The sequence below is a fragment of the Carya illinoinensis genome, chromosome 16 (genome assembly GCF_018687715.1).
Source record: "Carya illinoinensis cultivar Pawnee chromosome 16, C.illinoinensisPawnee_v1, whole genome shotgun sequence".
Taxonomy (NCBI): domain Eukaryota; kingdom Viridiplantae; phylum Streptophyta; class Magnoliopsida; order Fagales; family Juglandaceae; genus Carya; species Carya illinoinensis.
Window position 1 is genome coordinate 23,962,825 of NC_056767.1, and position 27,772 is coordinate 23,990,596.

The 27,772-nt window shown below is 34.9% G+C and overlaps 3 protein-coding genes across 4 annotated transcripts; 2 read left to right on the plus strand and 1 right to left on the minus strand.

The window, feature by feature from the left end:
* The first annotated feature begins 2,080 nt into the window (after positions 1–2,080).
* On the plus strand, positions 2,081–6,151 carry LOC122298552 (IQ domain-containing protein IQM2-like). The gene is made up of 9 exons (XM_043108359.1): positions 2,081–2,356; positions 3,133–3,646; positions 3,742–3,856; positions 3,943–4,008; positions 4,117–4,205; positions 4,310–4,400; positions 4,499–4,738; positions 4,924–5,025; positions 5,132–6,151. The coding sequence occupies exons 2-9, from the start codon at positions 3,174–3,176 to the stop codon at positions 5,960–5,962; spliced, it is 2,007 nt and encodes a 668-aa protein (XP_042964293.1). The 5' UTR covers positions 2,081–2,356; positions 3,133–3,173; the 3' UTR covers positions 5,963–6,151.
* Positions 6,152–7,997: 1,846 nt separating this feature from the next.
* LOC122298553 (cleavage stimulating factor 64) lies at positions 7,998–14,161 on the plus strand. The gene is made up of 7 exons (XM_043108360.1): positions 7,998–8,198; positions 8,376–8,453; positions 9,857–9,895; positions 9,982–10,560; positions 10,647–10,739; positions 13,409–13,600; positions 13,687–14,161. The coding sequence occupies exons 1-7, from the start codon at positions 8,106–8,108 to the stop codon at positions 13,810–13,812; spliced, it is 1,200 nt and encodes a 399-aa protein (XP_042964294.1). The 5' UTR covers positions 7,998–8,105; the 3' UTR covers positions 13,813–14,161.
* Positions 14,162–15,028: 867 nt separating this feature from the next.
* Positions 15,029–26,298, minus strand: LOC122298551 (synaptotagmin-5-like). Of its 2 annotated transcripts, XM_043108357.1 has the most exons (14): positions 25,816–26,296; positions 23,635–23,709; positions 23,432–23,539; positions 22,739–22,771; positions 22,548–22,637; positions 21,233–21,358; positions 20,446–20,589; positions 19,487–19,906; positions 18,908–19,042; positions 17,981–18,199; positions 17,589–17,861; positions 16,661–16,795; positions 15,946–16,248; positions 15,029–15,458 (listed from the first exon to the last, which is right to left on the minus strand). In XM_043108357.1, the coding sequence occupies exons 1-14, from the start codon at positions 26,002–26,004 to the stop codon at positions 15,237–15,239; spliced, it is 2,472 nt and encodes an 823-aa protein (XP_042964291.1). In that variant the 5' UTR covers positions 26,005–26,296; the 3' UTR covers positions 15,029–15,236. The 2 variants fall into 2 exon arrangements, with proteins under 2 accessions (XP_042964291.1, XP_042964292.1); XM_043108358.1 differs by lacking the exon at positions 16,661–16,795 and having other exon boundaries at positions 25,816–26,298.
* Between the last annotated feature and the right edge of the window lie 1,474 nt (positions 26,299–27,772).

Genomic DNA, 27,772 nt, shown 5'->3' on the forward strand with positions numbered 1-27,772 from the left:
AATTATAAAAGGGAAATAATTCATCCTCCTCTATCTCTTTATATATATATTTATGTATAATTTGTTCATATAAAAACTTGATGTCCCATCATAAGCTTGAACGTTTCGTATCCATTATTTTTCCATTCTAAAGGACTTTTTGTTGTTTATTTTTCCAAGTAGACTTTTTGTTGGTATTAACCCATCCAACCCTTCTTGTGGGATATTCAAGTCAACACGTGAGGCTTACCAGAAAAATGCATGAAGTTTCCAAGGCCTTGAGCTTTCACTTTCCAAAATACTCAAATATTCTTGACCTTGAACTTCTATTCTTGCCAAGTTACATCAAATCATTTTTCATCTTAATTATTTTTTAATCACACCGAATAATATGAAACATTTCGAATGATTTTTTCTTTTAGTCACTTAAATGGGAAACATTTAAGAAGTGCTACATCGCGAAATGTGACCGGAGATTACAACATCTAAGATGAAGAAGAGCATTACTTTATATTTTATTTTGGGGTTGTTCGTAAATGGTTTCATCTCACTTCAAAATTTTTCATCTCGTATCATTTTTAAATATCGTTAGAATACAAACACTTTTTAATTTGAAATTCTCAATTTTTTCATTTTTTAAAATCTAATAAAACATCGTAACTCAAACCATTTAATTACTATTCACATAATTCTCATATTATCTTATTCACTAACTATTTCCTTAAAGCACTGGCAGCCTAGCTAAATGCCAATGCTTAGTCAAATTTTGGCTAATTTGAATAAAATTGGTTTGCATTGGACTAATCAAAATTTATAGACTCTACTTTTGAGTTACAGTAAATCATTTCTTTCTTTAAATTTGGTCAGCTACTATTCATTTCCAAAATAATATTTTACTCTAAAAATATTATGTTGGATAATTAGGTTGAGGAAAAAAATAGTTGAGAAATAATAATTGTAAATAAAATTTAAATTTTTAATTAATATATAAAGTGAATTTGTAAAATATAAAAGAAATTATTAAAAAAATTATTAAAATATATAATATTATATTATTATTTTAACTTTAGGATAAATATTCCAACGTGGACTAGTTTCTTTAACGGCTTTGAACCTCAAATTTTTTTAAAATTTTAGACTTAATAATAACTAGATCATTGTCAATGCTGTAAGCTTACTATATAAATATTTATACAACATAATTTTAAAATAAAAGGGACAAAAAAATTCCAAAGATGACACTGACTTCTTGTGAAATTGACCTCTACGAGATAATGACAATTTCCGGAAAAATCAAGCAAAATCTTCTTATTACCAAACACACAGAAGAGTACGAGTAAAAGCTCATTGCATATATCGCTCTATTAAAAATTGCCCATTTCATATCAAAGTACATACCGAGTGCTTTCCTTTACCATTAATAATAAATAATAATAATAATAATAATAATAATAATAATAATAATAATAATAAAAATAAATGTATTGCCAAGCCTAGAGAATAAAAAATGGTCAAATCTCAAATAAAGCTTAATATTTCTCAAAGAAATATTCCAAGAATCAAGATTTATGAACATTATAGCATCCATTTGGATTCCTAAAGTTAGAGGAATAAACATGGCGTAAAAGAAAATTAGAGGAAACAAAGTAAACAAAAAATTAATCTGTATTATAAAAAAATAAGTCCTCGTTTGTTTACCTAAATTTAAACTCATTATTACAATTTTTTTAAATTTTTATACAAAATATAATAAATAATTCAACATTTTCAAATCTCAAAATAAAATTAATATTAAAAAATTATATTATAATAATATTTTATTAAACTTTCAACAAAATATCTCATCTTAATTGTGTAAACAAACTTGCTATATATAATTATTTTTATGTATTTTTTATACATTTTATTAATATAATTAGTTAAAATAATTATTTTATATTAAAATAATAAAATAATCAGTTCCATTTGTATAAAAATAAAGCAAAAGCGATTGCAAAAGCTTTTAATGAAATAATTATTTTAATTAAATGCATAAAATAAAATCGCGAATAAGAAGTCGGAAAATTTTGAGAAGTATGGTCGGGGGCTACTTCCAAATTACGTCCTTCTTCCAGTCCTCCCCATGTGGTTGGAAAATGGCGCTCTCCCTCTCTCTCCACTATATAACACACTCAGCGGCTGAAGTTGAAAAACGTTCCAAGTTTTAGCTTTGCTATAGAAAGTGAGAGAGAAGCCTCTCCTTGCAATATTATCTTTGGAAGCCAGCCCTCTCACTAAGAACCAAAAAAAATAAAATTGGCCACCCACCCATTAAATTCGGAGTTATTTTCCATTAATACACACATTTCTTGGTTCAATCATTGATCCTCAATTTAAGGTACAGCACTTCTATTTTCGGTTTTGAAGGTCCCTTCTTTAATGTTGTTCTGCCTTGTATGGTTTTCTTGTTGCTGATCTGTTTTCTAGTTCACAGAGAGGGAGCCACAGAATGGTATACAAATTTATATATCTGCTTCAGCCTTTGTTATTTTATCATATTCTCTGATGAAATGCGTGCTCTGGGTGCTGTGAGTTGGAATATGATGATGACATGGTATATTATTCTGATTTCTTTAGATTATTCGCTTGAGAAATGGCTTTTTCAGCTGGAGAAATCTTCTCTTTGAATGAAAATGGGTAGTTAGTGTTTTCTGTAGTGGGTTTTATGTTTCAAAGATAAGTGTTTTGCTCTTTTTTCCTCTCGGTTTGAAAATTATTTTTTTGAATCATCGGTTTGCCAGATCCATGGTCTTTTCTAATGGGTTTCTCAGCAAATTATTGTTTGGTTGATGGGAAAATGACATGCTTGTCTTCCGCAGTTATATCAAACATTTATCATCCTACCTTTTAGACAATGTTATTAAGAGAAAGTGGCGTTTCTTAGCTTTTTCCCGTTCCAATCAATACTTTTGAATCCATAGGTTTCGTAGATTGAAGCTCATATTTTGATTGTTTGTTTTGAAGATTTCTCTGGTTTCTCAAATTTTAAAGATTTTTGCAGTTCATATTGACAGCAGCTTGCTATGGTCCTTTATTTGATACGTTTGCTATTCATGATGCATTATAAATCATGTTACTTCCATTAACTTCTATGTATTCGTTTTGTTTTGACAGGAATTTGATTTTAGTATTGCCAAGACACCTTTCCTTGTAAAATGGGGATTTCTTTTTCCTGCCCATTTTCCAATTACAGTGACTTGGAAAATGGCTTAGAATCTATCATTGTCAAGTCCATCAGTTTTGGGAAGGATGAAGTGAAAACTCCAGTGCGATCTGTCAGTTTCAATAGTCGAGATTCTGAACCCATGATATTCAGATCCTTATGTTGTGGGAAGATGAAAATAGAAGCATCTTCTAGCTTTAAGAGTGGAGAATTGGAAGAAATGGTCTCAGTCAAGGCTCCTTCATTAGAGGATAATATGCACATTGAGTCAAAAATACAACAAAACAAAGTGATGGATAATCAATCCCCAAGATCAGATGATCATGTGGCGATGATCCAATCATTGGCAAATTTGGATCCCCCCAATGCCAAGCATGTGGCTGCACTAAAGTTGCAGAAAGTGTACAAAAGCTTCCGAACCAGAAGGAAGCTGGCAGATTGTGCAGTTCTAGTTGAGCAGAGCTGGTATACATCCTGTTTACATGCACCAACACTGTCCTTTTGTACAAAAATCTGCTGTCTTTCTTTCAAGTGCTAATGTAATTATGTTTTAATGATAGGTGGAAGCTCTTAGATTTTGCTGAACTAAAAAGAAGTTCTATATCATTCTTTGATATTGAGAAGCATGAAACTGCCATTTCGCGATGGTCAAGAGCAAGAACAAGAGCAGCCAAGGTAAATTTTAAACATATTTTCTGTAATGCTCTGCTTTTGTGTTTTGTTATTTATTTCAAAGTTTAAACATCTCTTTGTTACTGCAGGTCGGAAAAGGTTTATCAAAGAATGATAGAGCTCAGAAACTTGCTTTACAACACTGGCTTGAAGCTGTAAGTCAATTGCACCAGAAAAAAATAGCTTAAGAATTTGCCCTCTTTACTTCATCATTCTTTACTTTTATTTTTTATTTTTATTTATTTTTAATCTGTCTAAAACAGATTGACCCACGGCATCGATATGGACATAATTTACACTATTATTATGATAATTGGCTTCATTGTCGGAGTAAAGAACCCTTCTTCTACTGGTAATATTCTTTCCTCAAAATGTTTTCCTTCAGTACTGAGAATTTTGATTCCACATGTCAAGCATTTAGATTTAAATATAAATATGCTGGTTTTGGAAATTCAGGCTGGATATAGGAGAAGGGAAGGAAGTAAATCTTGTCGAAAAATGCCCTCGATCAAAACTCCAGCAGCAGTGTATCAAATATTTGGGTCCGGTAAGCCTTTATTTCTTTACTTTATCATCCTTTATTTTAATTTGTTTTCACGTTATTTAATGATAGTTTTTCTCCCTTCTTTTTTCACCCTTTTATAGATGGAAAGGATGGCCTATGAAGTTGTTGTGGAGGATGGAAAGTTCTTCTACAAACAGTCAGAGAAGCTCCTTGACACCACTGAAGAAGACAAGGATGCCAAGTGGATTTTTGTCCTAAGCACATCCATGACCTTGTATGTTGGCAAGAAGAAGAAAGGTAATTTTCAGCATTCTAGCTTCTTGGCTGGAGGAGCTACGTCTGCTGCAGGGAGATTAGTTATTGAGGAAGGCATCCTAAAGGTATAGCTATTGCATCATATCTCAAGGAATTATCATGGCATAAGAATGGAAAAAACTAATAGATTTTTCTTCTGTTCAATTATAGTTCCATTTTTAATGGAAAAAACTAGTAGATTTTTCTTCTGTTCAATTATAGTTCCATTTTCACCACAGTTTCTTTATAATAATTTTCGCTACTTCATCAGGCAGTTTGGCCTCACAGTGGTCATTATCGCCCCACAGAAGAAAATTTTAAGGACTTGATCTCCTTTCTCAAAGGGAATAACGTGAGTCTCACAGATGTGAAGGTAAACACAATGGGGCTTTATATTCTTCAAAATGCTTGTCCTTTTTTTGTTACAGATAATAATTAGAAGCCAGTATGCTGAGAATGTTATTTTCTGGTTTATTCAGATGAGTCCAGATGATGAGGAAGATGAATTGTTTAGCAAGCAAAGAAGCAGTATTCATCTTAGAAGTTCATCTGAAGAGGACATGACTCAAAAGCTGAGTGGCTTAGAGACCGAAGGGACCAATTTAACTCAAGAGAAAACTTATTTGATAGAAGATGAGACTACTGCTGCATTGGAACTGCCGATGTCAAGCCGGTTACGTAGTCATGGTAAAAAATTGGCTAACCTTGAAATACCAATAAGGAATGAATTGTATAAGAGGTTAGACAGTCAAAATCAAAATTTGGGACCAAGTTGTAACAGTTTGCCAGCTGAATCACCCATGGATGGTTACGAAACGGTAGAAGAAGTATTTCCTTCTGAACAAGATCAAATGGTTCCGAAGCAGAATGAGTTTAATGAACAACATGAAGAGAATGAAGTGGAAATCATTCCTGAAGAATCAATTCTCAAAAGGATTAATTCACATAAAGAAATGAAGTCCTATCAATTAGGTAAGCAATTATCTTGCAAATGGACAACAGGAGCTGGACCCCGAATTGGCTGTGTAAGGGACTATCCCTCAAAGCTCCAGTTCCAAGCTTTGGAGCAAGTGAACTTATCTCCAAGAAGTGCCGCCTGTTCTAGATCTTACTTGTCTCCTCGACTTGTTAGAGGGCTGAGCTCAAAGGTGATGACACCAAGAAGTTCTGGCGGGGAAATGACACCAACCATAACATCACCTAGACCCGAGGAAGGAAATTTCTCCCAAAGAATCAATCGCCAATCAAGAACACAATCCTCCCCATTGATTAGAGGAACATCAATAAGTGCAATTGGTAACATGTTATGAGTAAGAGCAGATTTCCTGGTTGATCTATTCTTTTGTGTGAATAGAAAAGATGGTATAGGAATTCTTTCTCATTCTTTCCATTTAAAATCATGTACACATTTTTTTCTTGTACAACAATAGAAGAGGATATAACTGTAGAATTTTGTGGGTTCGATGCCCTTGGAATACATACGAAGATATTCAATGTTCTGTAGCAATGTTTATTACTGAACTTTACAGATACAATGGTGTTACTGAGCCATCGAGCCTCAAGATTTGAATAGAGACTTGGCTAAGTTGACACTTTTTTCGTCTTTTACAAGAGGCAAGTCTTGTATCATCAGAGAAAATTAAAGAACAATTCAAGTTTGTCTAAGCTTCTTAACTTTCTCCTGCCAATTCTATCACACTAGCCGTTCTTCCTAAGTCTAAACGACACTTCTTTGGATATTTACATTAGGAAAATTCTGCTTTGTAGGGATGAACACCACAAACCTATGAATAATCCCAATCCACTAGAGTGATTCAACATCTAATTGATCTCGTTGGGAAATTGAAAATTGAATAATTCAACATCCATTAAGGAAAAAAAAAACATGTTGAACAAATCAAAATAAAATTGAAAGGAAGTGAAATTGTCGTAACAACTTCAACAGAATCCCAAATTGCATAATGTTGATGCATTTGAAATCAGAGACAAGCATAGGGCTTTTCAATGATATATGGCACTTTAGGCATGATTCCATCCTTTTGGTTTTGCTCTGCTTTGATTGGGTTTCTACTTTATAGCAAGGCTGATCAAAACATTTTGTCTTCTTAATGACCCAACATCCCATCAATAGTGGGGAATAGCTCCATGCTTGGACAACAAAATTACTCCCCAAAAGACCCAACTATTGCGTAGGGGCATTACTTGCAGTACGTTTTCTTTTCTTTAACCTTTCTAATTTTTTTTTTTATTTTTTTAATAGCAAGGAACCTCTCCAAGTTAGGGCCATTCGGACCCACTCCTGCAAAGTAAACTTCGGTCTTGTGCTCCACACCCTCGAAAGTTTGCACCGAGAAGTGTGGCCCAAAATAATTATTTACACCCATGATATGTTGAACTTTAGACCTTGATGTGAGTAATATCCCAAGACCAAGACCTTCATCACTTGGACCAACACTTTGAAGTTATACTTGCAATATCTAAGTCATGATTTAAGAGTTATGTTATATCCTGAACTATCATCTTCTATTATACTTTGCTAATGTGGTATTATCAGTCAACTAATAGCTTTTTAATGATATCAAGTGTTTGAGAAAAAAGTCTCGACAAGTCCTCGTTTGTAATAATGAGATAAAGTTGAGTCGGGTCATATCGGGTCATAAGTCCTCAACAAGGAGATTCTTATAAGTACATATCGGGTCATTTAATGGGAAGTTCTCTTAATTTGATGGCTTTTAAAAATTATTTGCACCTAATAAGATTTGAATCTTAAGATCTCGAGAGATCATACTATCAAAATTAAGGCCTTTACTACTTGAGTCAACTACTATGAAGACAAAATTCTATAAACAAAACAAGAAGTTTTTTCTAACGCATGAATGGATGATGTGGTTTAATGGAAAGAAGACAAAATGTTAATGAATGAATTTTGTCCTTTATTATTTAAATTTATAGTTATTTATATTGGAAAATAAAAACTAAATGGTATTTTCTTTTTTTAAGGGGCCATTTTAAAAAAATAAATTAAATGAGAAATAAAAAACAGCAGTAAGAAATCAAAATTGTTTAAATAATTATAATAGAATTAATTGAAAGAATTGACTTAATATAAGTAAAAAAAATGCTTCGAAAATTATATAAGAAATATAATTATTTTATTTAAAATTATATAAGAAATATAATTATTTTAAAAAAATAAAATAATTAATCATTTTTTTATGTCATTTCGTATTTTCTTAATCTAATTTATTAAAATAAGTTTTAGTAAAAAAAATATTTATTAAAATGAACTATTTTGAAAAAACAAATAAGAAAAATAAGGAAGCAAGAAGAGAAATAGAAGAAAAGAATTAACCATTTTTTCCGACCGGTGAACTCAGGCTAACCCAACATAAAACAAATAAAATCCCTACTTCCTCCCTAAAGGTTGAAAACGGTCTCTTCCCCTCTGAAACAATGGCGGGAAAACAAGTCGCCGGTGACGGCATATCGGCTAACTTTGCTGGAATGTCTAAGCACCAGCTCTATGAAATCATGTCTCAGATGAAGGTCAACCATCATCTCTCTCTCTCTCTCTCTCTCTCTCTCTCCAATTTTCTTGAACTGAATTTTGTTTCCTCATTCCTACCTTCCTTTGCTTACTTCCGGAACTTTCTTTTCTCCAGACACCACCTCATATCTCGTAAAAAATAATTGCTATAACGTATTTGTTTTATCCCACTACAGACTCTGATCGAACAGAACCAGCAACAGGCGAGGCAGATCCTCATCCAGAACCCGCTCCTAACCAAAGCCCTTTTTCAGGTATTTATTTTTAGGTTTAGAAAAAGACCTGTTTCGTTTCATTTATTTTTTTCCCATTTTGAAGGGGTGTGAAATTCGGTGTTTTCTTCAATGATGAAACACTTCGTGCAATTAGGGTTTTATTTTGTGTTATTGTTTCTTTTTGTTTTAAGAATCAAATTCATTTAAGCCAATGCTAAAATTGAATCTATTTGTCCAAGTGGTGTTTGCAAGTGTTATTTAATTATCTAGGAGCACTGTTATTTTTATTATATTTTTCTATTTTATGTCGTTACTTTTGTTAGAGATTGCGTTGATTTTTTGTGCATAATCTGAACCGCCTAATTCCATATTAGTAATACCGAGAAAAGACTCCACTAGGAACTGTTTCTTGTTTACCCAACTTCATACAAGTGGTACCTTTGAACTTGGGAGTTCTTGGGCTAAACTGTCATGATGGGAGGGATTTGGGAAAGGGAAGAGTGTCTTTGATTTTTATGAGAAAACAGGTCCATTTTTTTGGCATATAAATTGTTCTTCCTTTAGGATTGCGAACATTCTTCTTAGTTATTATTTCTGATATGAAATAGTTGTCTGCCAAGTTTAACTTATGTTGATTTATTGGTCTACAGTTACTTCCTTTGCTTCCACCTCACACTTCTTGTTATATTCAAATGTAGATGGTGGGCTATTTTTTCTCCTAAGAAATTTGGTAATTGTACAAATACTTGTTTCAGAAATTGTTTTCCTTGTACAGAATCACACCTTAAAACTCTATTTTGAAAGTATTGAAAAATATAGGGAATATCATCCTAGGATAATGAGACATATACCAAGAGCGTAGGCATTGTGAACACTAGCAAGTGTCATAACAAAGTTCAAGTGACAATTTGCTAGACTGTTTCTGCCCATGCTGGAATTAATATCAAAGTCAAATACAATTAGTCGGCAAGGTGATGAGAGAGAGAACCAATTCTTTTATGTTTATTTTGGATATATCTGTGATAGACTGTGTTTTCTCTATCCCTGCCCCTTGTAATACCAAGTTCAGACTAATGTTTCTAAAATACATTAACAAGTTATTAAACTTGTTAGGGTATATATATTTCGAAATTCAAGAAAACATTAAAGGTTTAGTTGGCTGAGCAGTGACCAGTTTTATTAGTTCTTTATGCAATCTTGCGATACAGCATCCGCGATACTTTTAGTATCTGAGAATAATATAAGGCAATTTTCCCTTGGTTTGTCTAGGAATTTGCAGGTTAGTTACAAGTTTCTTGACGAATGAGATGTATAGTACCATGCTTGGGTGATATATGCCATGGATGGTTATGTAATTGCATAGTTTTTTTTTTTTTTTTTCAGTTATTGTAATATATTACCTTAACATGCTCGTTTGACATTTGATACTATTATTTCAACAGGCACAAATTATGCTTGGAATGGTCCAGCCCCCTCAAGCGGTATTCTTTTGTTCTTTATGAGGCTTTGGCCCTGTAGGTTGTATCTCTTGCTTTAATGTATTTGCTAAATTTTGGTTTGTCTTTAGATTCCAAATATCCAGCCAACGGTGTCACAGCATCCTCAACAATCAGCACAGCCTATTCTACCATCAAATATTCCGTCTGCTAACTCATCACCAAGTCAAGTGGGTCTGCAGGAGCAAACCGGTGCATCTCAGATCCCTCCTACAATGAAACAACATCAGAATCAAGCTGCGATACCTGTCTCATCTGCTGCTCTTCCTACACTAAATCTCCAGGCTCAGCCCATGTCATCACATCCCCTGCAGATGCCACAGCCACCTAAGGGACACATTACTTCCCAAATGCCCCCTATGTCTCTTCCACAATCATCACAACTTCCTAATATCCCTTCACTTCCTCTTTATTCTTCTTCACAGCCACCTCCGCTTCAACAACCTCAAATGCCAAATACTACCAACCAGTTGCAACAGCCACTACAGACACCTGGAATTTCTCATCTGCCACTTCAACCACCATTGCCAATGCAACCTAGATTACCTTCAGTTCCAGCTTACCATCATCAGTATGCTCCACAAATGGGGCCTAATTTGGGTTTCCAACATCCTGGTGCTTCTCAGCATCCGTCGCAGCCATTTTTTCATGTAAGCTGAAGATCACTTCTCATTGCTAAATGTATTACATGCTACAAATTGTTTGAAATTTTTCTCTTTATCAATAAATTGTTCAGCCTGGCGGCAAACCTCCTGCTAGCATTGGGCTTTCATTTCCACAGGGGCAGCCACCACTTCCAAATCAGCCACTATCTCAATCACTCTATCAGGTATTGTAATTTTAGTCATTGGATGGCAGTATTACGTTTCCAGCCATTATTTTGGGAACAATTTCTTCTTTTTTATTTTATTTTTATTTTTTGAGTAATCAAGAATTTTATTCATAAGAAAATGAGGCATAGCCCAAGTGCACATGAAGTACACATGAGAAGGGAATGGCCATTATTGATTGGTGCATGAATATATCGTCTCTCTTTGGGTTTCTGAGGGACATCACGGGAATGTTAGATTGAAGTACACCCTACATGGTGACTCTTTCAATCATGTATGTAGGTGGGCCCTCCATTCTGATGGTATATTGTGCAAATAGCAAGAGGTTCGCTGTGCTTTCCCTTGTCCAGGTGTATGCATTTCCAAGTCAAGTAATGATGACTTTAGAGAGTCAGTAATTGTTAAGAATAGAAATAGGTAGGTTTCTAGGTTTCGTAGATACTTTTTTTGGTGGAATTACGCTACTGTATAACTGTTGGGGATAACAATTAGGTTTTGTGGAATAGAAATAATCATGCACACATTTTCTTGCTTGGATGTCTAGAAACCATTTTCTTCCAACGGCTCAGGATGGGAGATTTGAGGAAGAGTTTTGGATACCCATGATTGAGCTCTTGAACAAGCTGGGTTCCCATTTAAAATTCACCCTGCCAACATACATAAATAAAGAGTTGGTAACTCACCAGCAGTAGTGTCTCTTCGGATATATCAAATCTATGAATGGTTGATCTAACTAGAGGTTTGGTTATGTGATTTCCTAATTTTTTTACCTAGAACACTTGAAATGAGATTTTAGATCATGAAAACAAAGTTTTATGTACATTTTTTTTTTTTGATAAGTAAGAAGAAATATATTAGAATGGAAAAGGGCAAGGCCCAAGTACAAAGGGGGTATACAAAGAGCCTTGCTACAGCCTAAGAGCTGCGAAGAGCAGCATAAAGTTCAGAAAAAGAAATGCCATTCAGTACAATAGGGGATGCCCATAATACTAAAGTGTGATAAAAGAAAGCCCTAAAGCCTTCCGGAGATCGCTCCTTATCCTCGAAACAGCGACTATTCCTCTCGGTCCATGTGCACCACATTAGGCAAAGTGGCACCATTTTCCAAATATCTGCAATCTGCCTCTTGCCCCGGATTCCTCTCCAACAAGCCAAAAGATCAACAACCTTTCTAGGCATTACCCATGCCAAGCCTAGTCTTGTAAAGATGTCATCCCATAATGCTGTGACAGCTTCACAATGAAGAAGTAAATGGTCCGCTGTCTCACTGTTGTGTTTGCACATAAAGCACCAATCCATTAGGTAGAGGCCACATCTTTTTAGTTTATCGATAGTCAGTATACTCTCATGGGATGCTAGCCATACGAAGAAGGCCACTTTTAAAGGTGCCTTAGTCCTCCAAATGCTCTTCCAAGGGAATGCAGTGGAGGGGTGTGCCGAGAGTACCTTGTAAAATGAATGTACTGAGAAACGCGCATTTCCTGTGGGCGACCAAAGGAGATGATCTTCTCTATCAGCATGTAGATTCAATGCTTGTAACGCGCTGTAGAAGTCAGCAATGTCTCCCAATTCCCAATCTTGTGCCGCTCGGGTGAATCTTACTAACCAATGCTTGTAACGTGCATTTATGTACATTTGATATGATAAAAGTGGTTGTCCCCAGTCAATCAGAGTGATTTGAAACAAAAAGACATGGTATCTGAGGTAAATTTCATTTTTTCCATTTTCCTTTATAATTGCACATCATCGAATCAGTTTGCTTTTTAATTAAAACAAAATAATCTTGTGGATGGATGAGTCAGGTGGTTGTGATCTCCATTTTTTGGATCATCAATTTGAAGTTAGTGATTGTCATGAGACTTCTGCTGATTGGGGTCTTTAGGGTGTAGGTTATTGAATGTTAAATGCTGTGTATTGATATAATATGGATGAAGCTGCTCTAGTGTGTGAGATTTGGGCACGCACATAAATGCTACCATTGGCCTGTGTTTTCATGTCATGTATGGGCAGTGTTTGGTTTGAATCAGGTTCCGCAAACAGAGAATTAACATCTGCCCATTGTAATTTTTAATAAAGCCCAGTTCAAAACTGCGAAAATTCTTGTAGATATTAGATTTGGTTATATTGCCACCTGTAAAATGACATAACATAATCTCATTTTCTTCATCACTTATTGAAATTATAGATCTAGAATAAATATCATTTTCTTTTAGAGTACTAGATATTTTAACCAATATGAGTTTTCAATTTAGCATAGTCAGTACATATATGTTTGTTTGAGATTTATTCAATGATTGTTTTTATTGTTATTGTTCAAATTCTTTTAAAGGCATATGAGGGTCTAGAACGTAGACAAATCGTTGACATGGATGAACTTTCGTAATGATTAATATTTTTGTTACTCCACCACCATCATTGCAGATATTGAACTATTTGTTATGGTTTGATAAAACTAGCATAACTTATTGACCTGATCAATTGTTACCACAGAAAAATGGAAATAGGCTTCATAGATTTTTTTACCTTTCTATTTTATGCTCAATACAATGGCCCCTTGCTAGTTTCTTTTACCAACCATGTCTAAATTATTTTTGCTGAATGGTTTCGATGATTTGGCAAATTTTTTGTGCTACCTTATTCATTTTTTTTTTTTTTTTTTTTTTTCAAGGGAGGAGGTCAACATGTAGGGACAGAATTCAGCAATCAAGGTGGAAATTCCATGCAAGTGGATAGAGGATCTTCTTGGATGTCTGGCCCGCCTGAGAATTCTACAGTAACACAGCATCCAGGTCTTCCAGGACCACCACCAGTAGTTCCTGCTCAGATGGGTGTTGGCAACCAGTCAGGGCGCAACCAATCGGTAAAATCTCTGCAACTATATGAATTTTATATCAACTGGATCATTAGTTAATATCTTGAGATCAACTTTGCTGCTGCTATCTCCAGTTGACACCGGAGATGGAGAAGGCACTACTTCAACAAGTCATGAGCCTCACTCCGGAACAGATTAATCTCCTGCCTCCAGAGCAAAGGAATCAAGTGCTTCAACTGCAGCAAATACTGCGCCAATGAGGCTGTGGAAATTGATTTTTATTTAGAAGGGAAGGACGGCATTGAACATCCTTTTTAAGATTTAATTTGGGAGAGATGAATGTCATCATCATGTTTCTAGGTTATGGATTGGCTGTTGTAAAGAATTATATAGAAGATACAAACTCCATTCCAAAAACTAGGTTACGGCTTAGGATCATGAAAAACGTTTGCTCGCTGCATTTAATGAGTTGTTGAGGTTCTTTAGTATTGATTTCCAGATTCTTCTATCATATCCTGTTGTTTATGTCTCGAATATTTGTCTACCGTATTTTGTAGATAGTTCTGGACCCCCGGTGCATGGCAAATATGTGAACATGGTTCTTATTAACTCTCTCTCTCTCTCTCTCTCATTTTTATTTCTTTGCTGCTTTGGAAGTAGGCCTCTGCAAGACTGCAACAATGAGTAGTACTCTCTTGGAATGACTGCTTAAAGCTCCATATTCTACATAAACAGTGCTCAAGCCTGCAGGATCAGGGATTGATTTTCTTGTTTCTCTAAACTAGCACGCCTAGCGTTGCTATTGTATATGTCCCGTATTCTTGGGCATTTTGCCTCTCTTTTGATCAATATAAATTGTTTACCAATTAAAAAAAAAAAAAAGTCTGCAGGATCAGGGATGATGCTAAATTAGGAATATTTTTTTCTTATAGTCATGACCTTCGTACATAGAGTATGGGTACTCTAGTACTTGTCCCATACTCTAGTACTTGTACATATACCAAGAGTATTTTAGTCTTTATATGGTCTTGAGGGTGGTTATATTATTCTTGTTTTGCTTTCTCTTGTTTTCTGTTTCTTCTCTATTTCTCAATTACTTGCCTTTTTGTTCCTTAGACTGTGATGTCTTTATAAAAACCATCCATCATTTGAACAAACGTGGAACCTCTCATTAACATAAAAGAATGAATAGCATTGCTTTGGAGCAATTTGTACAACTGCATCCTTGGATTTTGAGATAGGGAAGCAATATCTTTATCTAATATGTACATAAATATTGAGAATTATTTTATGCCACGGTATTCTTCCGCCACAAGCGAGTGTAATAGGTATCAATAAAATTGGGGTCTCTTAAAAAAAAACAGAGAATTCTTTTATGCTTTCACCAACCATGAGGGTAAGGATTTTGAGAGTTTGTTTCATTGTTTCAAAAGCTAACAATGTGGAATAAAATAATTTACTCGTCCCAAGAAAAAATAAATAAAATCTCTTCCCTCGATACCATAAAATTATCACATCATTCATATTCAATATACACGACTTGAAGGTACGTCATGAATCATGAGACTTATTAGTGGTAGGATAGAACCATATACACTTTATCTCTCTGTGATGGTTTTTGTGTAAGTAAGACTAAACACAAAGGCTAGAAATCATCACCAATATAAAAACAGGTAGGAACTCTTCAGGCAACTGAAGATCTTCTGCTTAAGGAAGGAGATGAGTTTAAAACTTCTTGACCAAGCTCTGTTATCTTGTTAATAAGTAGCATTTGCTCAGTCTCTAGCTGCACCATGTACTCCTCTTGCATATCCTCGAGGCTTTCAAACTCGCTCAATGCCGATGACAGTTCTTCAATATTGGCGTCCTCAATAAGAGATTGAAACTTGTTCATTACTTGTCTCATCTGATCAGATACATTTAAAGAACATATGAGAGATAAGAGTCGAACTGAAATTCTATATTCTTAATTCGTAATAATGGGTTCACATTCGGAGACAGGTGTATGATGATGGATAGATTAGAAATAAAATCATCTTAAGACAGTAGCATGGACTTGGGAAGAGAATACATAGGTTATCAAGATTAAATTACTTAAACTGGAACAATGAAATTTGATATATCATAGGACAACTTAGAAAATCTCGAGTATGAATCTCAGTGAAGTGTGATTTAAGTTGCACAAATTGTAAAGGCTCAAGTCCAGGAAGCTTCAGTAGATCAAGTAGATTGATTTCTATCAGATAAGCTTTATAAGAGAATTTCAAACCAAGTCAAAACTTCATTTGTTCAAAGTGACTCAACTCTAGGCTCATCTGATCATTAATGCATGCTAGAAAGTAAAACAAATGGCCAAGGAAGAACCAAATAAAATGAAACAAAACCACAATCACCTGGCTAGAAATTTGATGTGCTCTAGTCAAGGAAGGTTCAGAATCTAAACTACGTTTCTTGTCTAGCTCTGGAACTTTTCTTGTAATTTGAATGTGAATCTCTCCCCTTTTCACCCCTTGGAGGGGTATCCACTTGTCAGACATTTGATTTGGAGGCAATCTTTGATATTCTACAACACAATCACCTATACTCGAAGTAGGCAGTAAAGCATTGTGGTCTTTAACGTGCAGAACCAGGGGGCTGCCATCATCAGGGAACTCTAAGGTCTGATTCCACCGGGGATTAAGAGTTTTGTACATAACCTGTAAGGTGAGAAATAGCAAAGCAAGTACGGATTGAGAGAGTCAGCTCACCAAAGACTACATGCAAGTGCAAATCTACACACTTGTAGGATAGATGGTGGACATAAAATTACAGAACTAATAACAAATTCAGTTTTTCACTGGACAAATGATACTAACATTTGTTTAACAAAGTGAAGAAGGGGTGACCAGCTAGAATGTTTAAGAACACATGCTTGTGGTGAGATGCTAAAATACAGGTACAGCAGAGAGGAATGTCCTCTGATTTCATATATCACAAACAGATAAAACTCTCTTTCCATATAACCGCACTATACTAATTCAAAAATATGATCACGAATGGTGTGAATAAACATCTGAACTAAAAAGTAGCTAGCTGGATCATAAATTTGAAGTGTTGGTTGTCTCAAACCTTTGTTCTTTTTTTCAAGTTTCCATATTGTACCCTCACATAAGGATCACTTGTTCCTCTGAGATCAGCAGCAACAAGGTCTTTCCCTTCAATGAGAACAAGTTCAATCCAGCCACTGCCAGAACCAATTGAACCCTGAACTTATACAACCAATAAAAAGAAGAGGACAGAAGCATATCAGAGTAGACACTTCGAATCTTGAATAAACTTTAGGGGTTGCATCATGTTAAAGAATTGGCAGGTTAAGCTCGATTAATACAAAGAAATTCTGACCAAACTAACTCGGAAAACTTAAATTCAATGCTTGCCCTTTACATTGAGCAGGCTGGGTAGGCCAGGCCTACAATTGAAACACCTGGTTCATACATGCAAAAGGTCACATATAGATACATAGACATACTGACCAGTAGCGGAACATGCAGGTCTACCCAATGGCAGAGCCACAATAAGACCTTGGAAACCTTAGACCCCCAAATTTTCTGCAATTTTTTTATCCCCTTAGTGATCTAATGATATTAGCAAGTCACCCTGAGAAAAATTAATACTTGGATCCCTCGAAATATTCTAAATTCTCCTTATGAATATAAGTATGCTTATGAACAATACCTAAAAAAATTTCATAGCCCTAAAATTGCAGAAGTGGTGATATATATATATGTAATCTTTACACATCATATACAAAAGTACCCCATAGGTCATAGATTAATGTGATTGAACTCATAAGGGTTATATATATATTTGTTCAGTATTAACCACGGCTTTCCATAAACAAAAGTTTTTGGCTCTGCCACTGACCATACGCATACTGAAGCCTATATGAAGAATTATGATAGCCTAAAACTTTTCATGCCCTTAATAATTTTTTCTTTTCCATATTTTGATATTAAATTAATGGGAGAGACTAATCTTTTCATACTAGAAAAAATACCCTTGATTCTTCATGGTCATCAACTCTGACTGCTTCTATTTGAAGCCTTAGCTCTCCTGAATTCACTTGTTCAAGGGGGACCCATACGTCTCTGAGTGACCCTTCCACCAATCCTTCCAAATTCACTCGTGCAAAACCAATGTTGTCATCTCCAAAGGTTTCTTCATTGCAGCATTTAACTTTAAGATACTCACCATCTCCTATCTCATCGAATTCAAACTTCTGATTCCAGATAGGAAATGAAGTATGAGCAGTCCTTGTTCTATGGACGGCCTGAAAAGAAGGTTCAAACACATATATATAATGTCACCATAAACAATGCTCAAATTGTAAATATATTTAAGGCCTTAGATAATCTATCACATAATGTTTTGAAAAAAATTCAAACCTACTTTTCCATAATGTAATTTTACATATGGGTCACACTTTCCAGATTTGTCTTTTGCAATAAGATCCTTTCCTTCCATAACAGTTATACCAATTTTCCTCCCAGTTCTTGACAGAGAAGTGGATGACCCATAGAATGATTGACGTGAGCTAAGATGATAGCTGTTCAAGGTGTGCGAACCATCAGAGAATTGCCATTCTTTTAACACCAGCCTCACCGTCAACTGCGAAGTTTATTCAAATGAGGGAGAAAAGACTAAAAAGAATAAAATACCACATAAGTTAAAGACACATACCTCACTAAAGCAGGCTACAGAAATTAATTAGCATCCATCTTAATATTATATGAAGTAAAATGAGAAAATACAAGGCACAATACCAGTTAAATTGAGTTTTGCTGCTCTGTTCAATTTTCGAGGTTTAATTAAACTTATTATTGGCCAAATAGCAGGTCAAAAACATTAAATATGTTTGCAGGAAAAGTGTTATAACTGGTCCAAAATGTGATAAAACATCGATTAAAAGCCAATAGATTCATCGGCTATTGCATGTATTAATCACAAGAAAGCCAATTAGAATCCTACTGATTCATCTAACAAATTAAGAAATATATTACAGTCTTCCAAAGGTAGAAGCCATGGTTTTTTCTTAAACTGAATAATTTTTTGTTTTTTGATAAGTAATCTTAAACTGAATAATATCAACAACCAAAATATAATTCATCTCATTAAGCACAGAGGAGGATAAGATGAATTCATTCAAAAACCATTTCAATGGGTATTCATATCTCGGTTTGGGCAATGATTTTGAAACCATTTTGTTTTCAAAGCTGCTGATGTAGAAGGAAGGAAGAAAATACATGGGAGTCTAGGATACAACAATCATAATATACGTAAAGAAATTCCTTGTTGTGAAACTAATTAAGATTTTACCTCCCCTGAATTGAGCCCCTCAAATGGAATAACCATTTCAACTTCTTGCCCACAAACTTCAGTGTGCTTGGCTATCACACCGGAGTCAGGTCCAATTGCCCAAAATGTTGTAGAATCATCTGCTACATACTTTATCTGCTCATAGGACACAATAAATTAACTTAGTTGACACTACAATGAAGTAATGATTTGCAAAGAACACATGATGAAGTAACAATATCAGATTTAGCTGACACACAACACACTGACATAGCCAACAGCAATGGCCTACCAGTTGATAAATGTGTTTGTTTCCTTCTTCAATTTGTGATTTGAATAAGTTATCATAATTGCTTATGAGATAACTGGGGCAAGCACTATCGGTGATTATTGGTTATCAACCAAAGCTAGCCATTTGTTGATGCATGCTACTACTGATTAAAGAAAAAATGTATTGTGTTACAAAATATCATGATTCGATTTTTGGCTGCTGACTCAAGCACGTCAAAATGCATTTCAACTGCAGAAATTAACTATTTCATACAAGGAACAGTAATGGCCAATGGCTTTATAGTTTGAGGCAACATTAGCAGATAGTACCTTAATTTCGCAGCTTGCTAGATAGTCATACTTCACATTGCTTGGGGTACACTCATAAAGATGGAATCTAATAGTTCCTGTCTGTTCATGTAAAACCATATTGAATGTTGAATTCCATGTGGGACCTGAGCCAGATCTCACATCTGTCCTCCTAGTCAGCTCTTCAAGTTCAACTTCCACAAATGTCTGAAGATCTTTAACAACAATCTGCTCTTCGGAATTACCATTTACAGAACCATTTTGCTGTCTTCTTGATGAGTTTCCTTTCAAGCTACTCCTAGAAAGTTTGTTTGCTGAAAGAACTGTCACATGTATAACACCACCAACTGCCTTTTTCCTTAGGTCTACAGCTGGCAAAGAATAACAACGCCGACGAGGTTCAACCATCGTCTTAACTAAGGTGTCAGTGAGAATCTTAACCTGCATGAAAAGAAAATATTATTTAGAATACACTACTAAGTTTTGTAAAAAGTGTAGCTAAATGACTCACTGCAGCCAGGAAGATTTTCTAAAATATCATCAGACACTAAGTTTGCTAGTCGAAAGCAAGTCTGAAAAAAGAACATTCACCAATTTCAGGTGAGGAATGTATCATTACAACATTAAAAGTACCAATATCATAGAACAAATGAGATAACTATACATCTTACAACCAGCATAATTTCCAGAAAACTGGTTTCATGAAAAGTAGTAAGCAATCTCCACCGTGAAAATTTCTAAATTAGATTCAGAAATTTTCAGTAATCAGGTCCCAAACATTAACTGGATCTTCCAGAACGATTTCTTTGGAAAAAAAAAAAAAAGAACCATATTAATATATAATCTGTAGTAGAACAACTCAACAAACTATTCAAAGAGGCAGATACCAAATCAAGATGAACTGAAGCCGGCTCTACATAACGCAATTCAGTCTATATCAATTATTTTTGTGCTTGAATATGATCAGTTAAGAAACCCACCAGCCAAGAAGAAACGCCTGGCAATTCTGTTGCAGGTAGTGATTGGCTCCCACCACTTCCAAAGGCAACTCCAATTCTCACTTCAGGAATTGAAACAAATGAATACAAAACTTCCTTCCCATCCAGAACTGGTGTCAGCAGAAGCTGTAAAATGTAACCCAGTGAATGAATAACAACTAAAAGCACTGAAACTGCTTTCAGAATAATACAAAACAATCAGTGCCATCAGAAACTGTCAGACACACTTTAGGAAAGATAATACTATCAACTATAAAATGAGGGCAAATCATTCTTTGTAAGAGCACGAACCACCAATTTACCATTAAAAAGAGACCAAACTAGAACTAATATGCATAAACGCTATGGCCCATCAATGTTTTCCCAGGATTTGTGTAAGATGGAACCTACTCTCAACTTTAGAATACAGGAAACTTGATGCATGTTTCATCATTAAAACCTTAAGAAGTGGAACAAAATGGGGAAAAAAACTCCAACTTTATTTATAATTGAAAATATTCATTCTGTGATCAGTGCATGGGCTAAACATAATAACTTCATAAGTTGACTTGCATTAATCTCTAATTCTTCCCTCAATGGGCATCTCGTGGTTTGTGGTAGATGCCTCAAAGGTTCCTTCCAAAAACATCCTTGGAACTCCTTTTGACCAAGATGCACACACTATGAAGCTTATAAAATCATATCTACCATCCAGTTTCTTTTAGTGTCATAATACATGATTTGAGCCATCATTTTCAAAACATTAGAGAAAAAGAGCAACTGTACTTACATCACCCTTGATATGAAGACTATTTATAACAATCCGTGCAGTCCCCATAAATGGCTTGGCAATCTTAGCAAGCAACAAGATACTCATATCAGTTGTGTCCCAGTCAAAACCCAATCGCATAATTCTCTGTCAACATAAAGATACTTTGTGAAGATTGCAGGAATTTTCTAACAAAATTTGACTGCTTGTCTGACAGAAGATAAACCATTTTAGTGAATAGAAAAAACAGTAGTAAAAATAAACCACACAAGCTGTAAGTATGCATATGCTGAAAAATTTTAAATTATTGTCATGTAAATCACTTGATTGGGCAGTCTGCTGGTTCTGGTGTCCCTATCATTTTTATGTCATAACCAAAGCCAGAGTCTTGTGTATAACAAGGTCATTATTTCTTTGAGGCCACAAAATCAGACTATTTTCACCTGAATACTACAATTTTAGCACCCCAGCCAACTACAAAGGTTTATTTTTACCCTTTTTCAAACTTATCAATTTTTTTTTTCTACCTTTTTTCTAGTGCAAAATGATCGTATCTTAAGTTCCATTAAAGCAAGTCCTTTTGTACTTTGGTTATAAGTTATAACCTGATTCCTACACCTTATTTTCCCTTTATGGCATATTATTTGAACACTTCTTCTTAATCTACACACACACACACACACACACACACACACAGAGACATATTTGCCAACATCTTTAAGACTGAAGCTGTTGTGAAGGATAATACTCAGTGACAGGACCAACATAAGTCAAAAAGTTAATAGCACATCCTAAAAAATCTATTGAAGCAACTATTCGTATGGATAACTCAGATCATACTTTCTAAGGAGGCAATTGACAATTTACTTACTCTGTACTTTCTATTGGTAGAAATTGTTAAAAAGTTGTAGTTATTTCAGAGCTAACAAGGCATTGTGTCCTAAACTCCACTTGGAACCGTGTTGACTCCTATCAATACTGAAAAACTATTCGACAAATATTATGAAGTTTTCTTTGGATAACATGCACACACGCACCACACCCACCCACCCACACAATACTGGCTGAGTATCTGACAAATAATTGGGGAAATTCTCCGTTCATTTGAAAATCCAACATACACCTTAAAAATGGCCAAAATGCAGGTTTCTATAATGATGACATAATGGTAAATCCCGAGTCAGCAAACGTGGAAGTTAATCAATACCGGTATATAATTGTTCCAACTCAGGATAAATTTCTAACAATAAAAGCAAGTAAATAGCATGAAGTAATGCATCTGATAGACCATTAATGGGGACACACAAAAAGTTCAAAAGAAAAGTCAGAAACCAACCCGATCTCCTGAAATTGACCAACGAATCCCATAAAGACCCAAGCTTGGTGGGCTTGAACCCAGTGAACACTCCAGCAATTCAATTTTTTCCTACACCACAGCTAGCTTTCTTTCAGTACAAATGTAGTATACAGTTATCATCAGTCCATGGATACAAATTATTGAATGAAATAAAAGAGTAGATAACTTACGATAAGCCTTGATTTTAGTTGCTTTAAACGTTTCTGCACATATTTAAAAAAGATGGATAAAACTCTGTCATTCAAATACATAAATGTATCCACATATACCAATCAAAGAGTAGACATCTTCTCAAAGCACTTATGGTAACAAGTGTGAACACAATTTCTTCCAACATGAGATTGCAGTATTTCAATTACAAGGATTTTATGATGTTAGATGAAAAGAGAGTATCACTATCTTTTATCTCCTGTGAATTAGTCAGTAATGGAGTGCTTATACAGTCATACGAATCAGCTAATCTTGCATCACTTCCTGGAATCTTTTTCTTTTGAATTTTATATGATACCCTTGTAGGCCCCACCAATAGGGCTCATGGATTCAACTTATGTGATCCAAAATAAAAGGTTGATTTGAAGATACCACCATGATACAAACGCACTATACCTACTCTAGAAACTACAAAAGACACTATACATCTGTTAGCAGTCCTCAAAATATTATGGAAAGGAGCACTTTCAAAATTATGTTCATGCTAGTATGAACCCAGTACCAACTCTGAGAAGTATGCTAAAAGAGTTGCAGAGGTATTAATTAAACAATGATAAAAACAATGCATACAAACAATATGTGTTGTTTTTATCTTCTGTATGTGTTGCATGAACAAAAGTAGATCTCAAACATAATGAAGTACAGAACCTCACCTCAATAATGGAAGAGAACCTTATCGAGAGCTTTGGGTTAATGTAATTAGGCCATACTTCCATCAACAGCTTATTGAACCATTCACAGTGCTCCAGTGGTGTTATAGGCTACATAAATGCATATGGATAGAAATTAACTTCTTAAATCTCATAAGACTCAAAGTTCAGAAAAGCAAAATCGAATCAAAGATGAGTGAAAGTACTGAGGTATTCCATAGAACACGCTTCCATTTTTCATTCAAGTCTTCAACAAGTATTCTTCGTTGATAACTCCCATACTGCAGAAATGAAAGTGATATTCATGTTATCACCATGTGCATGTTGCTGATATCCCTAAAACCTGGAGCTTATTAATCATGATATGGGTAACAATTAAAATGATGAAAACTTGCACGAAAACATAAGTTCTGTTAAGCAGAAAATTAATGTGCAGTTAACTTGCAGTAAAATCAGAGGAAAATGAACTAACCACAAAAAGGAATTTAAGATGGGGTGATACTTACAGGATGGAAAATTTACAACTGCAATAATAATTTTAGTAACAAATAGTTTTCTAAATGGCAGAAAAGTGATTCAAACTTCAAAGCCTACCTTCAATATCCCAACATAAATATCTCAGCATAAACTAGAAAGCTATTTTAAGGTAGCAAATAGTGCAGCTATAAATTGCTCCTGCACTAAGGTTTCAAATCCTACTGCCTATAAGTTCCGTATATGGTGTTCTAACATATCTTTTAAATGAAACTAGTAAACAAGTATTTTTCTTAATATGGTTGCTTGTTACCATTCATTGAAGATACGATCTACAAAAGAAGATCAACATGCATACTAGAATTGCTCTCACCGACATCTACAAGCTCAAAGGGGATAGTTTTTTTATAGGTCAACATGACTCAAACAATCATATAAGCTCGAATTCATTACATCATTTTTTTTCAGCCCTTACTTATAAGGGAGAGACAACCACATAAGGAAAGCTTAAGCCACATCCAAGCTTATTATGTGAGACTTGACACTTGGTGCACATTGAAACTCTTTGGAATCATAATAAAATACGGTTCAGCCTAATAAAGAACTAATATGAGACTTTACACTCAATCTACATTTATCATACTCATTCACTTCTTGATTGCATTCAGCAATTTGCATCTATTTGTAAGATGGTCCCTATTTGTCTCATGTGGTGCATTTGATGGGAAAGTGATGACCAGAACTTCAAAGACAAGAAGCAGCACTGGAGGATCTTTGAAGTTTCTTTTTCAAGATATTATTCCTTTGGACAATAGCTACAGCTTTATTCAATGGACTTAACTTTCATAACTTACTTGTTTCTATCGCTTCCTCCTCTTAACTAGGTCTCTCTATTCATCCAGTGTACTCAGGCTTTGCCTATTCTTCTATTGATAAAATTTTTACTTATAAAAGAAAATCATGCTCATTCATATTTATCAAACTTTTTCCACCCATTGTGGAAATGAGTGGGCATCACAATCTCCCGCACTCAATTCCTGACGTCAGCACAAGGACTCACTTAGCACTGAATGCCCAATGCCACATCGACTTACTAGGTCAAATCTGATCCATTTGTAATAACCCAAGGAAATCTCAAGCCACATATGAGCTTATATTACAAAAAACTAGTCAATGTTACAAATAGGAATATAAGAAACCAGCGTGAGACTTACATTCGATGCACCTTTATCATAATCATTCACCTCTATCCTACTTATGTCACTCAATTATGGGACTTAGTGAGTGGAGCATCACAGGAATTCTAGACCAGAGAGTTTATCAGAGTTGATTACTTTAGAGAAGAGAAAGTTGATAATGCACTGAAATATAGCAATCGTTAAAGATGAAGAAAAAGATAACCAATCCAACAGCACTATTAATACAACTGAACCATAAGATCCAATAACATGAGATAACGCTGCTTTCTACAATAAGTCATAATGTGCTGCAGTTATTTCAATGAGATGCTAACCCTGGTTGAGCAACAACTTTCTAGAGAAATGGTGTTTCCCCCCCGACTAGTGAACTTCAAAGTTTATGTATGATAGTATATGTTTGTATTGAAAAGAGCCAAATAGAAGAGAATTGAAACGAGAAGGCTAAATTGACAACAGCTAGAAACTAACTGGTAGACATGAAAGCTCCCACTAAACCACCATCCATAAATCCACGCCCCCCCCCCCCCCCCTCTCTCTCCTACCGGCTCTCTCTCCTCCTCCTTCCCAACACACACACACACACACACACACACAAAAGAAAAGAACAAAAAAAGCAGCTTAAAAGGCAAAATACATTAAAACTGAACAAAACAAAAACAAAGAAAAGCTCTTTTAGAAAAAAGAAATATAAAGAACAAAAACGAAGGATCGAACCTGTATGGTAGCCCAGACAGCAACGGTGAGTGGAACCCAATTCGAGAAAGAGAAAACCCATCTCTCAATAGCCCAGGCAAACAATATCAAAGGAATCAAGAATGGAAGCAGAGGCTTCTCTGCTAAAATATGGTGCAGAAAATCCGCAGCTTCATCAAAGCCGAAAGCTTTCCTTCGTCTCCTACCCATCTGGGCAACGCAAATCACCCAATTCAACAAAGTCCCAAACTTCAAGTTCCAATGTAAAGCCAAAAACTTAACTATTCAATGGTTATGAAAGCAATGAGTCCCATATAAAACAAGGTCTGTGTGTGGTCAAAAACAGAACTCTCCCAAAAGGAGGTATACTTTTGCGTCAGTTACAGAAGCCTGAACGGTGAAAAATATGACAGACAGAGACATTGGAAGAGTCTGAAATTGGATTTTTTATGCATCCAAAGAGAGAGAAAAGTCAGCGAGGTTGAAAGTTCAAAACCCATAAGATTTTAGAACTATAATCCGTATTAAGGCCAAGGACGTCTTATATATTTACTGTTTATAGAAGCCCAACCACCCACTAGCAGTTTATTCCTGTGGACCCCACCCAAGAGAATTTTCTGAACCGTTAGATCAGGTAGCGAAACAGTGAATCCCACGATTCTTTTTGTTAAAAGACAAGAGAACATCCTACGGCTAAGAATAAAACATGTGTGAACCATAAATATGTGGGCCACTCTGTCCACGTTTGTTGGTAACATCAAGAAGGCCCAGTCGCTCTCCGGCGCGTGCGATCACAGGCTTACGGCAGCGTGCCCTAAAAGGGGGCGACTTTTCCGAGCCCCCCAAAACCGGGCTATAAAGCAGGGACAGCAGAGGGACCTTTCTGGGTGCTATGATTGGGTCGTGTAGTCACGCACAAAGAAACATTGGATCTCGGCCTAGTGTCTTTCCATTTGGGAACAGTTAGATTTCAAGTACATTTGGTAATTCCCAGACAGAATCCTCTTGTGAATTCATTGGATAAAATTCTGGTGAATGAGAGACAGGTTTAAATATAAAATAATTTTTCCATATTTGTTTAATAATTAAATCTGGTCCCCACTGATTTTTATTTTAATTTATCCATAGGAAATATTAGATATTATAAACACTCTATACTCGTTACTTGACAAATTACATGTGCACGTTATGTTTATAAGTTTTATGAAAAAACCTTTTTTACAAAAAATCTAGAAATACTAAAAAATAAACATAAAACAAGAAAATAACACTTAAAAACAAAAACAACAAACTCAGCACTGTCTAAAATTTGAATTTTAGTTCAGCTTAATTTTAAATTGAATATAACATTCAAATATCTAATTCTTAAATCACCAAACTTATTTCAGCTTAAAACTTTTTTATACATGTGGTCCATAACCTTTTTCAACTCAACGTTTCTTTACATGCATGACCCATAACTTTTTTCAATTTTTCATAAATACAGTTAAATTCATTTTAGTGGATTTTACAAAATTCACTCTACTATCTCAACTCACGATTATTTATAAAAAAATTCATCTCATCTTAACTTAACTCAACATCTGAACGGGACTTAAACATTATCAAGCAAAGATAGTTATAAAAACAAAGATGGAAATTGGAGTAGAGATGGGTTGTCACCAATTTTGTATTTTCAATTTTTATACACGTGGCATGCAAGCCACACGTGTCTAAAGTCACTAATATTGATGTGAAGTTTTTCACAGTTTGATAATAAAATGGCTAATTTGTATTTTTGTATTTGGGTGACCAATAAATAAAGTTAGATGTTGAATTCCACTAAAAATTATTGTTGATTATGATGGCCCATGGACATTGTTGGCCAACTTTTTGTTACACTCCTTCAAAGGCGACAAATGTGGCTATTATGCCATGGATTGTGGCATGATGTTATTGTCATTTTCAATAAGCATATTCTTCAAACCATTTTATAATC